At 44.6% G+C, this 10,716-nt stretch overlaps 1 protein-coding gene and 1 non-coding gene across 3 annotated transcripts; both read left to right on the top strand.

Annotated features, from left to right (window-relative positions):
* The first annotated feature begins 1,989 nt into the window (after positions 1 to 1,989).
* Positions 1,990 to 9,646, top strand: EIF5 (eukaryotic translation initiation factor 5). Of its 2 annotated transcripts, XM_040557761.1 has the most exons (13): positions 2,073 to 2,173; positions 2,344 to 2,539; positions 3,898 to 4,042; positions 4,576 to 4,855; positions 5,116 to 5,197; positions 5,425 to 5,597; positions 5,984 to 6,095; positions 6,779 to 6,918; positions 7,409 to 7,567; positions 7,792 to 7,953; positions 8,230 to 8,394; positions 8,636 to 8,770; positions 9,251 to 9,646. In XM_040557761.1, the coding sequence occupies exons 4-13, from the start codon at positions 4,784 to 4,786 to the stop codon at positions 9,341 to 9,343; spliced, it is 1,293 nt and encodes a 430-aa protein (XP_040413695.1). In that variant the 5' UTR covers positions 2,073 to 2,173; positions 2,344 to 2,539; positions 3,898 to 4,042; positions 4,576 to 4,783; the 3' UTR covers positions 9,344 to 9,646. The 2 variants fall into 2 exon arrangements, with proteins under 2 accessions (XP_040413694.1, XP_040413695.1); XM_040557760.1 differs by lacking the exon at positions 3,898 to 4,042 and having other exon boundaries at positions 1,990 to 2,173.
* Positions 6,447 to 6,570, top strand: LOC121071837. The gene has a single exon (XR_005820818.1). It is a non-coding gene; the product is annotated as a small nucleolar RNA SNORA28 (small nucleolar RNA).
* Positions 9,647 to 10,716: the final 1,070 nt, after the last annotated feature.

Genomic DNA, 10,716 nt, shown 5'->3' with positions numbered 1-10,716 from the left:
TCAAATAGCACGAAATCCAGGGGCTCGTTTCCCTTTTGCTGTTCAATAAAGTGGTGTTGGCAGTGGTATGCTTTAACACTTGTAATTTATTAACCTCAGAGGTGTTGTAGCATGAAACTAAAGCCGCAGAAAGGAGGCATTTAGCAAATTATACATGCTGCATATTTTTACAGCAAAGGAGATCCTGCTGTGCTTTGCTTGCCTCCTACTCTTTTATGATTATTTTCTCTCCCTCATGATAACTTCCAAGCATCACATACTTTGGAGAGAGACTTCCTTATTTTGTGCTAACACTTTCTCATGTTTAAAAAAGTGTTACTTTCTATTTCTCAATCACAGAATCACGGAACGGTTTGGGTTGGAAGGAACCTTAAAGATCACCCAGTCCCAACCCCCTGCCATGGGCAGGGATGCCACCCACTAGATCAGGTTGCATAGGGCCTCATCCAACCTGGCCTTGAAGGAGGCAAGGAGGCATTTAAAATATCCTGATTTTTAACTTTTTTAAATGCAGATAGTGAAGCCCAAGACAGACTTAACATGATGTTTTACAAGACAACATCCTGGCTACAGAGACTTGTTATTCCATGGGCTGAAAAGAAACATACTAGGGCAGAGGCCATGGTGTAGAGGGTCTTGTTAGAAAGTATTGGGGGACATGCACATTTATTTCTTCCAGGTTTGTTGCTCTGCCGCTCTAGTTGAAAGAACAAGTTTTTTATTATTGTGTGTCACAGAAAGTGTCCATAACAATAGCCCAGCTTTTCTTTTATGATTTCTAGGAAAATCTCATTTATCAGTCACCTTAGTATTTAAACGCAGTATTTTTGCATATCAGACCAAAAATGTTCAAGGCATACCTAAAGGCTCAATATAAGGGGTTTCCTCTGACCACGCCAACATGTTATCAAAGTCAGCTGGGAAAACTGTTTCAAAAGTAACTTAGGGAGAAATTTAGAGTATATGACATTATATAATGTCACTACTCATTTTTATCTTCGTTACCTCTTTTTCCCTATACACCCACATAGCCATCAAGAGGCTTCCCAACATTGTTCATTAAGCCAGTGACAGGAACTAGAGTCTTCTTGTTCTGCCTGGCAGTATTGAAAGAGGTAAGAGAATTGATTGATCGCTTGATTGGTAAAGTTTAAAAAAGCTCTCTGCCAAAATTATTTGTGTTCTGAAACATCCAAAATATGTAATCCTGTCATATTGGAGGGCTGAAGATGGAAGACATGGAAAGAACAGAGCACAAAAAAGGACCCATGTTCCTGCTTTTAAAACATATAAATCCAAACTTGCTTTATCTAGGGTGCTGATTAAGCTAAGGAGGTCTAGCAGCATTTTATATTAAGAACTGAAACTAGGTGCACACAGGATTTGAATTATCCTTTGTAAGAGACAAAGGTAGCCCCAGCACCCAGAGGTATCCAAAGCTGAGTCGCTATGACAGGGACAATAAATAGGCCTTTTCCTGCACACAAAAGCAGGCCGTACAGGAAAAACACAATGTATTCAGCATTTTAATTGTTTAAAAGTGTTTGTAACACAAATTAGCTGCTGCGATGCCAAGCATTTGGCCGCTGCCCGTCTATGACGAGCTGCACCCCCCCCCCCCAAATTTTCATTCCTACAGCTTTGCAGGTCGTGCTTTCAAACAAACCACGGCCCCGGCCTGGTCAGAGCACCCTGCCACGAGAGCCGGCGGCGTTTTTGTGTGGAAACCGAAGCGAAAGAAAGACCAGGGCCCTTCCCGAAGGGGTCTGTGTGTTTTTGGGGGGTGCTTGTGAGGGACACGTGTGATGGCGTCTCTCAGCACAACGACTGGAAAAGAGCCAGGGCAAGGGGTCGAGGGAAGCGCGCAGCCCCCCTTCCTCAGCCCGCCGCCCGCCGCCCCTCAGCACAGTCTCGCGAGAGCCGCCCGCCCCGCGTAGACGCGATGTCCTTTGGGGCACTGGCGGGGGGAGGGCGGGGGGAGGGCAGCAAAGCAAGGGGCGGTTTGATTGACGGCGGCCTCCACCAGTGGGCGAAGGGCACGGCGAGCTCCGAGCCAATAATTTCTCCCCGGAGCGAGCGGCGAGCCAATGGGGGGGCCGGGGGGGCGGGGCGCGCCGCTGGCTGATTGATCCCAGCTTTGGCGTTGTTCAGTCAGAGCGAGAACATTCTAGAGGTGAGTACGGGGCAGCCATTGCCGGGGTCCCGTCAGCCGCCCCCTTCTGCCTGAGCTGCGCGCCGGCCGCCGCAGCTCCCTCCCCCCTTCCCTCTTCTCCCCCCTCCTCCTCCCCCCTCTCCTCACAGGTGCGGCCGCTAACGATGCCCCTGGTTGTGTCTTGCCCGCAGATTGTCCGGCACTGCTGTCCCTGCTGATAACGCCCGCCTCAGGACGCCCGGACCCGGAGGCTGCGGCGTCCGCCTCCGCCTCCTCCGCCTCCGGCTGGATATAAGCGCCCCCACGGCCTCGTTCTCCTCGCACACTCGGCTTCGTCGCAGCCCGGGGCGAGCAGCGTTGGGTTTATGTCTTTATTGGACGAAAACGGTGAGCGTTTGGGCTGGGGAGCAGCGGTAGAGGGCGGTTGGAAGGACGAGGTCGGTGCGGGGTGGCGGGCGGGCGGGCTGGGGCGCCGCGTTGTTGACGGGGGGTGTATTTTTATGAAGAAATACCCGGTACCTTTTTAGAAGGGAAGATAGAGATACCTTAAACAATGATCGCTCGCCCCTTACATTTTTTTATTTCGTATTTTTTAAATTTTTGGGGCGGATTATTTCTTTGATTGTGCCCCCCCCCCCCCCCCCCCCCTTCAGCTCCCCGCGCCATGCGACGAGACAAAATGGCGGCGGCTGGGCCGCGCCTCCCCGTGCTTGGGGGGTTGGGGGTGGGGAGGGCTTCTTTTGGGGGGGGCTGTGCCGCAGTTACAGCCTCGCGGCGGGGGGCAGGGGGCGCCCGATCGGCAAGGGTTAGCCCTGGGGAATGGGAGGGAGGCTGGGGGGGCGGCCAGGGAGCGTCCCCCCCCCCCCCTCCGCTTCCTAGGGAGCGCATGCGTGGCTGGAGGTGACACCCACCCCCCCCCCCCCCCCGCGATTTTCTCCGGGGCTGACTCAGTGCTTAATTGCTGCATTTATGAGTCATCGCGGGCCTGAGCGGGGCGGGGAAACGGGGCTTTGAAGCTGGGAGGCTGTCTGCCTTCCCGCTTCTTCGGTTCTGCCCAATAAATATGGGGGGGGTGCTTGGGATGAGGTGGCTTAGAGACCAGGAGAGGGAGCTTTAGTCTACAGCAGACAGACAAAAGCTGTAATATGGAAGGAGGGGAAACCACGCATTCTAAAAAGCTCATGTTCTGTCACCAAGATACCTGCTTCCTCAATGCCTCTGCAAGCACGTGGTCAGATCACATGCTGGCTCTTTTTTAGACATCCCGGGGAAGGAAGCCTTGTGCTTGGAACGAAATCCGTGGTGCAGTTTTTGCTGAAGGGTTGAAACTGCATCAGGACTAATGCAGAATACATGGCATATGCAAAGCACGCTTCTTGTAAAAGGATTTGTAAACCTGGCCAGAGGGACTTGGACTGTGTGGAATTGATAGGCACGCTCTTACACATTAAATACTAAGGCTATTTTCATGTGTCAACACATCTGCCATTAATGATAACATGATGACGTGTCAGAATAACCATGCTGTAGTCAGGGCTGCTTGTCTAGTCACCTTAACCAGTTGTGGTTTACGTAATGTTAGATCTGATTATAGGGACACGCGTTAATTTAAATATGTAAATACTGCTTAAGGCAACTTTAATAATAGGATTCATCCTCCTTCCCCTTCCTCCCCCCCCCTTCCCCCAAGAAAAAAAAATCAACTGGAAAAGCTGCTGCACTGCTCTGTACCTCTGCATTGCTAGGCTTTCTACAGTGAAGCAACTTATGTCAGACTTTATCAGGCTTATTGTTAAGTCAAAACTCAACAGAAGCTGCTATGAGAATCCATAAGTGAGAGGGAGAATTACCTAATTTTCAACTCTTTTCTACTACGATCCAAAAAAACTGGTAAGCCATGTAAAAATTATATGGGGCTACAGATTGCTGCTGCTTCATCTTACTGACATTTCTCAACGTTCTGACGGGCTTCGGTTTATGTAATAGGCTCATGCTATGATGTGAAATCTGAAACCGTTCCAGATTTTTCTCCCACTTCTCTCCCCTGCAGCCTGAAACGTACCATGTGACCCTCTCAGTGCAAGAGCCATTGGTCTTCGTAAATTGAGCAGTGTTCTTTCCCTTCATTATTGATCATGGCACTCCTTCAGGAGTTAATTGTGCAGACAATATTCTTAAGCTGTTCAGTGGGTTTGGGGTTGTAAGAAAGGAGAGGGTGGAAAGCTCTGGTGTAGGTGAGGCAAAGTTACTCGGCAGTACAATTCAAGGCTATTGTCTTGAGCTTCACGAGTTGATGAAAGCCACAGCATAACGAACTCTACTTCCACTTCACAGAAATAGTTTATGTCGCTTTGTAGTAAGATTTCATTGGTGTACGTAAAGATAAATTTCACTTTTTTTTTTCTGTTTATTAACGCTTGCAGAGCTGTTGCGCAGCCACTGGTACCTGTATTGGGGAAACATAGCATACAAGCAAGAACCTTACAGCCTCAGTGGCGAAAATTTTTTCATGTCAGAGACCGAGAACTCTTGCAGTCGTTTATGTCATCCCGTCTTCTCCAGACAGAAGATACCAAAAAACTGCAATCAAAGATCTCTTCATCTTATTGATAAAGCTACTAATAAGGCAAAATGTCTGTCAACGTCAACCGCAGTGTTTCAGATCAGTTCTATCGCTACAAAATGCCCCGTCTGATTGCCAAGGTAACTTACTTACCACTAATGGTTAGTAGGTAGGGTTTCAGGTTAGTTGCTCTTGATGTAGCAGAACTGAGATAATGACACTGAGCTTAGCCAATCGTAGGGAGGGGGTGACTGCATTTTTCTGTTCAGAGTAAGTGCGCATTAACTCTTCTTAAGAAGACACTTCAAAGCAGAACTTAGATGTAGTTAAATCAGAAGTATACACGGGGTTGGGCTATTGTGGTCATTTAAACTTAAAAGTTTTTTTGTTTTTTTTTTAGGTTGAGGGCAAAGGAAATGGAATAAAGACGGTTATAGTCAACATGGTTGACGTTGCTAAGGCGCTTAATCGGCCTCCAACGTGTAAGTAGTCTGCAGTGACACAGCATTTTTTTTTTTGAAGGCTTTCACTTTTGTTTCAAGTGATAGTGTTAAATAGCTAATAAAGTATTAATATTATTTCAAGATTTGTAAGAAAAAGCGATTAAGGAAGAAATAATGATCAGGAAGGAGCAATAGCATATCTACTTGCAGTTCAATCAACAATAAAGACCCAAGGACTCCATTGATTATTACGATTTTTTTTGCAGATCCTACCAAATTTTTTGGTTGTGAGCTGGGAGCACAGACCCAGTTTGATGTTAAGAATGACCGTTACATTGTCAATGGATCTCATGAGGCGAATAAGTTGCAAGACATGTTGGATGGATTCATTAAAAAATTTGTTCTCTGTCCTGAGTGTGAGAATCCTGAAACTGATCTGGTGAGTGCTCTCTTTCTGTGTTAATGGTAACAGTACAGAAATGGTGCGTTGATGTTTGTGACGGTGGTGCAGTGTTAAAAGCTGATTCAGATACCGATGAAGAGAAATCCAGGGACTTATCTTTGTTAGTTTAGTTAATTTCTAATTCTAATTTTTAGTTAATGAAATGAAGAGAAATCTAAAACTCATCCCAGGTTTTAGATTTACAGTTGCCCGAACTTCAGAGCTAAATTGCTATGTTTAAACTCAACTCTGTTAGGGCTGATTAAAGCATGTAAACCTCTGGCTTAATCGTATGGAGATGATAAAGTAAATAGCAGGCATAGGTTTTAATGCATATCTGTTCTATGAATAGTATTTTAACTGGAGTTTGTTCTCTCTTACAGCATGTCAATCCTAAGAAACAAACTATAGGTAACTCTTGCAAAGCCTGTGGCTATCGAGGCATGCTTGACACAAACCATAAACTCTGCACGTTCATTCTCAAAAACCCACCTGGTAAGTGTGTTCCTTTGTTTGAGGGGAGGTGGTAAAGGGAACCTCTGTAGTGTGAGTGCTGTTAGTAGAAGAGCAGATGGTTTGTCTAACAACTGTAAAACTGCTCTGGGGTACTGCTAGAGTACATTTGTGGGTTGGGATGAAGTATCTGTGTGCGTAGCTTAAATATGAGCAGCCAGTTCTCTTGTGTCCTTCTCAAGTATCAGTATCTGCAGAATTTTATTTGCCTAGGTAGGGTGAAATTTAGTAGGAAGAGTTGATCAGCAGGTGCTCGTTGCAGGTTTCCATTTAAGTCTGCGTGAAGCGGAAGGATAGTGCACTAAACGTGAACTGTAGTGGAGTTGTTTTTGCAAGCAACACTCTGTAGTAAGCATTTGGTTGCCTGCTGCAATTTAAGCTTGCTAAATTAGAAAAGTCTAACCTATTCCGGGGATCTCTGCTTTGTGAGGTCGCTTGTTATATGGACTTGGACACCAGGATGAGGAACAAGACTTTCACTAGAACCAGGGGTTTTATGAGCTGTGTAGATTATCCTGTGAGTGCATCTGGAGACGGGCACTGTGCATCACCTGCTGTGAATAAAAGAGTCTGGATCGATTTACCCGGGGAATTAGCAGAGGTGTTATTGCAGGGAATCTATGGAATCGAGAAAGCTAATACACTACACTAATGTTCACTTTCAGAAAGTGGCGACACTAGTACAGGGAAGAAAGAAAAGGAGAAGAAGAATAGAAAAGGCAAGGACAAAGAGAATGGTTCTGTGTCCAGCAATGAGACACCTCCACCCCCACCACCAGAGGAGATTACTCCTCCACAGGTTGTGGTAAGTAGAAGGGAATGTGGGGAGATGAGGGTGTATAGTGTCTTGCTCTGGTTTGAAGCTTCAGATTCCTTGCTAGTCAACATCGTATCAAAGTTGTACTATAAGGAGAAGTTAACTGCTGCAATAGAAGTATCCCCGCACATCCATTATAGTAGCTCTACCAACTCTTCAGTATGTGTGCTCCTTGCTAAGTGACAGCTGCCCACTCCTCTCAGGAGACCTGGCTTGTATCTAAATGATTGTAGTAGATACTGATGAGGCATGGCACGGTAACAACAGATGTCTACAAATGCACACCTAGTTACTTCTACTCTCCTCCATCAGCTCTTTCTCCATCTCTGACTAGCTGATCATAGTGTAACTTTTTCCTTCTGTAGGGAAGAGTCAGAAATACTCACAAAAATGCTCTCAGATCTGTATCTAGAGAAAACTCAACCTATTAATAAGTTTGTAGTAACACTGTATGAATCTTTTGTTGTTGTTGTTTTAGGAGGAGGAAGATGATGATGATTGGGGTGAAGACACAACAGAAGAAGCCCAGAGGCGTAGAATGGATGAAATCAGTGACCATGCAAAGAACCTTACACTTAGTGAAGACCTGGAAAGAACAGTGGAGGAGAGAGTCAACATACTGTTTGATTTTGTGAAGGTGAATATTTATTTATTCACTGTTCAGCTGTAGTTTTGTAGAATGCTAAGAAGGAGATGAAGAGCAAGTTGCTTTCATATACACACACACACTGAAGTCTCAACTTTAGGGCTTAAACTCCTACAAAAGTACTGGTTCCACCATTGGTTGGGAAGCAAAGAGTTTATTAGAGTGTTAATGCAGGCTCCAGTGGCTTTAAAACATCTATCTGTTCTATCTTCTAGAAAAAGAAGGAAGAAGGTGTCATTGATTCTTCTGACAAAGACATTGTAGCAGAAGCAGAGAGACTGGATGTGAAGGCCATGGGCCCTCTAGTTCTCACTGAAGTCCTTTTCGACGAAAAAATTCGTGAACAGATAAGGAAATACAGACGTCACTTCCTTCGTGTAAGACTTCTCTTGTTCTGCACCCAGTGTAACAACCTCATGTGTTTGAGATAACTATTCGGGTCAGTTCTGGATTGCTTTACTAGGGGAGGGATGACTTTATTGTAGTTTTTAAATCAGTACTTCCCAGCTTGGGAAAAGTGCTGCGAGGAATAATATAAGCTGTTGTAGGTTTTGCTGTCTCATTGAGTTGCTGCTTCTGCTTACACTTCATTCTAGAGAAGAAGGCTAATTTATTTGGTTTTGCTTTTCTTTTTTACCTCCTCGCAATTCTAGTTCTGCCACAATAACAAGAAAGCTCAGAGGTACCTTCTCCATGGCTTTGAGTGTGTGGTAGCCATGCATCAGTCTCAGCTTATTTCTAAAATACCACATATTTTGAAGGAAATGTATGATGCAGATCTTCTGGAAGAAGAAGTCATCCTTGGCTGGGCAGAAAAGGTGAGTGGTAGTATGTAATGTGCCGTATATGTTAGGCACCTGCTTCTGCCATTCTGGTAAAATCTTTTGGGCAGATGTCTTCAAACAGTCACCTACTTCAGAATGATTATCTGGGAGAAATGTGTCTCCAAAAAATGGCTTGTTCAAGGTAGTGGGGTGAAGTTAGGCTTGGTGTATTTCAGTGTGATCTGATACAGATTTGGCTTAAACACTAAAGGAATTTACATACTCGGTCTTCCAGGCCTCAAAGAAATATGTTTCAAAGGAGCTTGCCAAAGAAATCCGTGTCAAAGCAGAACCATTTATTAAATGGCTAAAGGAAGCTGAAGAAGAATCTTCCGGTAATGAAGAAGAGGATGAAGATGAAAACATAGAGGTAGGAAAGGCTCGCCTCCTGTAATTCCAGAATTATACTGCTCTGTACACTTCGGGGCACTTTGTCTTAGTATACTATAAAATAGCTTGCGTAATGTATTGCTCTGCATGTTGGCAAGTATAAAACCTTGTGTTTTAGAAGAGCCTAGGGGGTTTAGAAAAGCAGATTAAGGGAGAAATAGCAGTTTTCCTCACAGATCAGACCAAGGTGAAACTTGGTAGCTACACTCCAGATGACTGCATGCATGTTTGCTCCTCTCTGTATTACTTGCTTCTGGGTGAGACCCTGCTTCTTAAAGACATGCATGTGCACCTCTAGTTGCTAAAGACAGGTATGTTCGGGAGTACACACTAAGCATTCCTGACAGACAAGGGGAACTGTCGAGCAGGTACATATTACCAACTCCTGACATTAAAGCAAAAGTATTGTCTAGCACCCACTGCCCTTAAGCACTAACAGGTACATCTCTTGTCTTCACAGGTGGTGTACTCTACAACTGCCAGTGTCCCTAAAGTTGAAACTGTGAAGCCTGCAAACAGTAAAGATGATGACATTGATATTGATGCCATTTAAAGTGATGCAACGTAGCTTCCACCATAATCAAACTTCTCTGCGTTTTCTGCCAGAAGTGTGACTTGTATGTGCGCAAGCTGAAATGGCTTAACATCCTGCTACTCTTTGTACTCTAAAATGTATCTTTTTACTGTGACTGGTCTTGTGTAACTAAGCCTAATACCAAGGAGTCAGCACATCGGTGAACGGCTCTAGTTTGCAAATGGCATGTTCTATTTTGTTTTTCTAACTTGTGTTGGACACATACTTGGAGCACATTTATACAGTTGTGGAAATAAAGGATTTGGTTTTGGTCAATCTTCACTTAGGGCTCCAAACTATGTTTCTTTTCCAAGTAAGTATACAACCTGGTGCAACTTACATCATGGAATCAACGTTGCAATGGGGCTGGGTGTGATGGCTCTGTCTTGGACTGAAAAAGGAAGTTTGAGAGAAAGTTACTTAAAAAATACATGCTTGGTACAGGTGTTTACCACAAATCACTAAAGACAGGTTTCAGTGCTTTGACCAGTTAACATCGTGGCCCTTGTTCGCTGATCTGCAGGAGTGCCTGAATACCTGGCACCCTCCTAAAGTGATCTGAGGATGAGGAAAGGAAGAAGGTGAGATCCTCTTCCGTTGAACACAGGAAGCCACAAAGTTGACCTGCATAGCCCTGGGAGTGACCTTTGCAATTCTAAAAGAACAGTCTGGGGATTAATGTTTAAGAGTAGACTAACTTTTGTACCTTTAAGGAAACAAATGACTGAGCAGTAGCTTTTGACCTGGGAGAAGCATAAACAGCTCCCAGGGCCTGAGCGCTTTCTTGTAGCTAGCTCTTGGTGTGCCCTGACACTATGATTTTTGTCACCCACAACTCTGTTATTCTGAAAGCAGAATTACAAGAAAAAAAGCATTTTATTCCCTTGGTGAGATTTGCTGTTGTGACATACCAAGGCCATCCAATGACATGCTTTTTCTATTAGCTTTAGCAGAGTTTAGGATCAGATGAAGAAAAAGATGTTCGCTGGCTACGATGGAACGGGCAAGAGCTTCAAGTTTTCCTCTCTAATGCAGTGGAGTGTAGGGCTGTCAACGTACTGTTAGGTTGCATGGGATCTGGGAATCAAATTGTCATTTAGCACTAGCACACCTGGCAAACCATGTTACAAAGATGGGCTGAAGGTGTGGTAGGTGATGTGTTCTTGTCTTCCTTTACACAGGTATTTTATTGCAATTGTACAAAATGTGACTTTAAATACAAATGAGAGTAGTCCTGGGATTGATTGATTTCTTAATTCTAAAAGTAAACTTGTTCTTTCTGTTTGAACAAGGTTTGTATTTCAAAACTACTTGTTAATTCTGGCTGGATTCAAAAGGTTGTAGTAAATGGA

The sequence above is a fragment of the Cygnus olor genome, chromosome 5 (genome assembly GCF_009769625.2).
Source record: "Cygnus olor isolate bCygOlo1 chromosome 5, bCygOlo1.pri.v2, whole genome shotgun sequence".
NCBI lineage: Eukaryota > Metazoa > Chordata > Aves > Anseriformes > Anatidae > Cygnus > Cygnus olor.
Note: the sequence above shows the minus strand (reverse complement) of the source record. Positions and strands in the feature narration are given on the sequence as shown.

Excerpts from the sequence above, each read along its gene's own strand:
- EIF5 (XM_040557760.1), top strand. The coding sequence starts at position 4,784 with ATGTCTGTCAACGTCAACCGCAGTGTTTCAGATCAGTTCTATCGCTAC. Across the intron at positions 7,568-7,791 it reads TACTGTTTGATTTTGTGAAG|AAAAAGAAGGAAGAAGGTGT; the intron begins GTGAATATTTAT and ends TCTATCTTCTAG. Across the intron at positions 7,954-8,229 it reads ACAGACGTCACTTCCTTCGT|TTCTGCCACAATAACAAGAA; the intron begins GTAAGACTTCTC and ends TCGCAATTCTAG.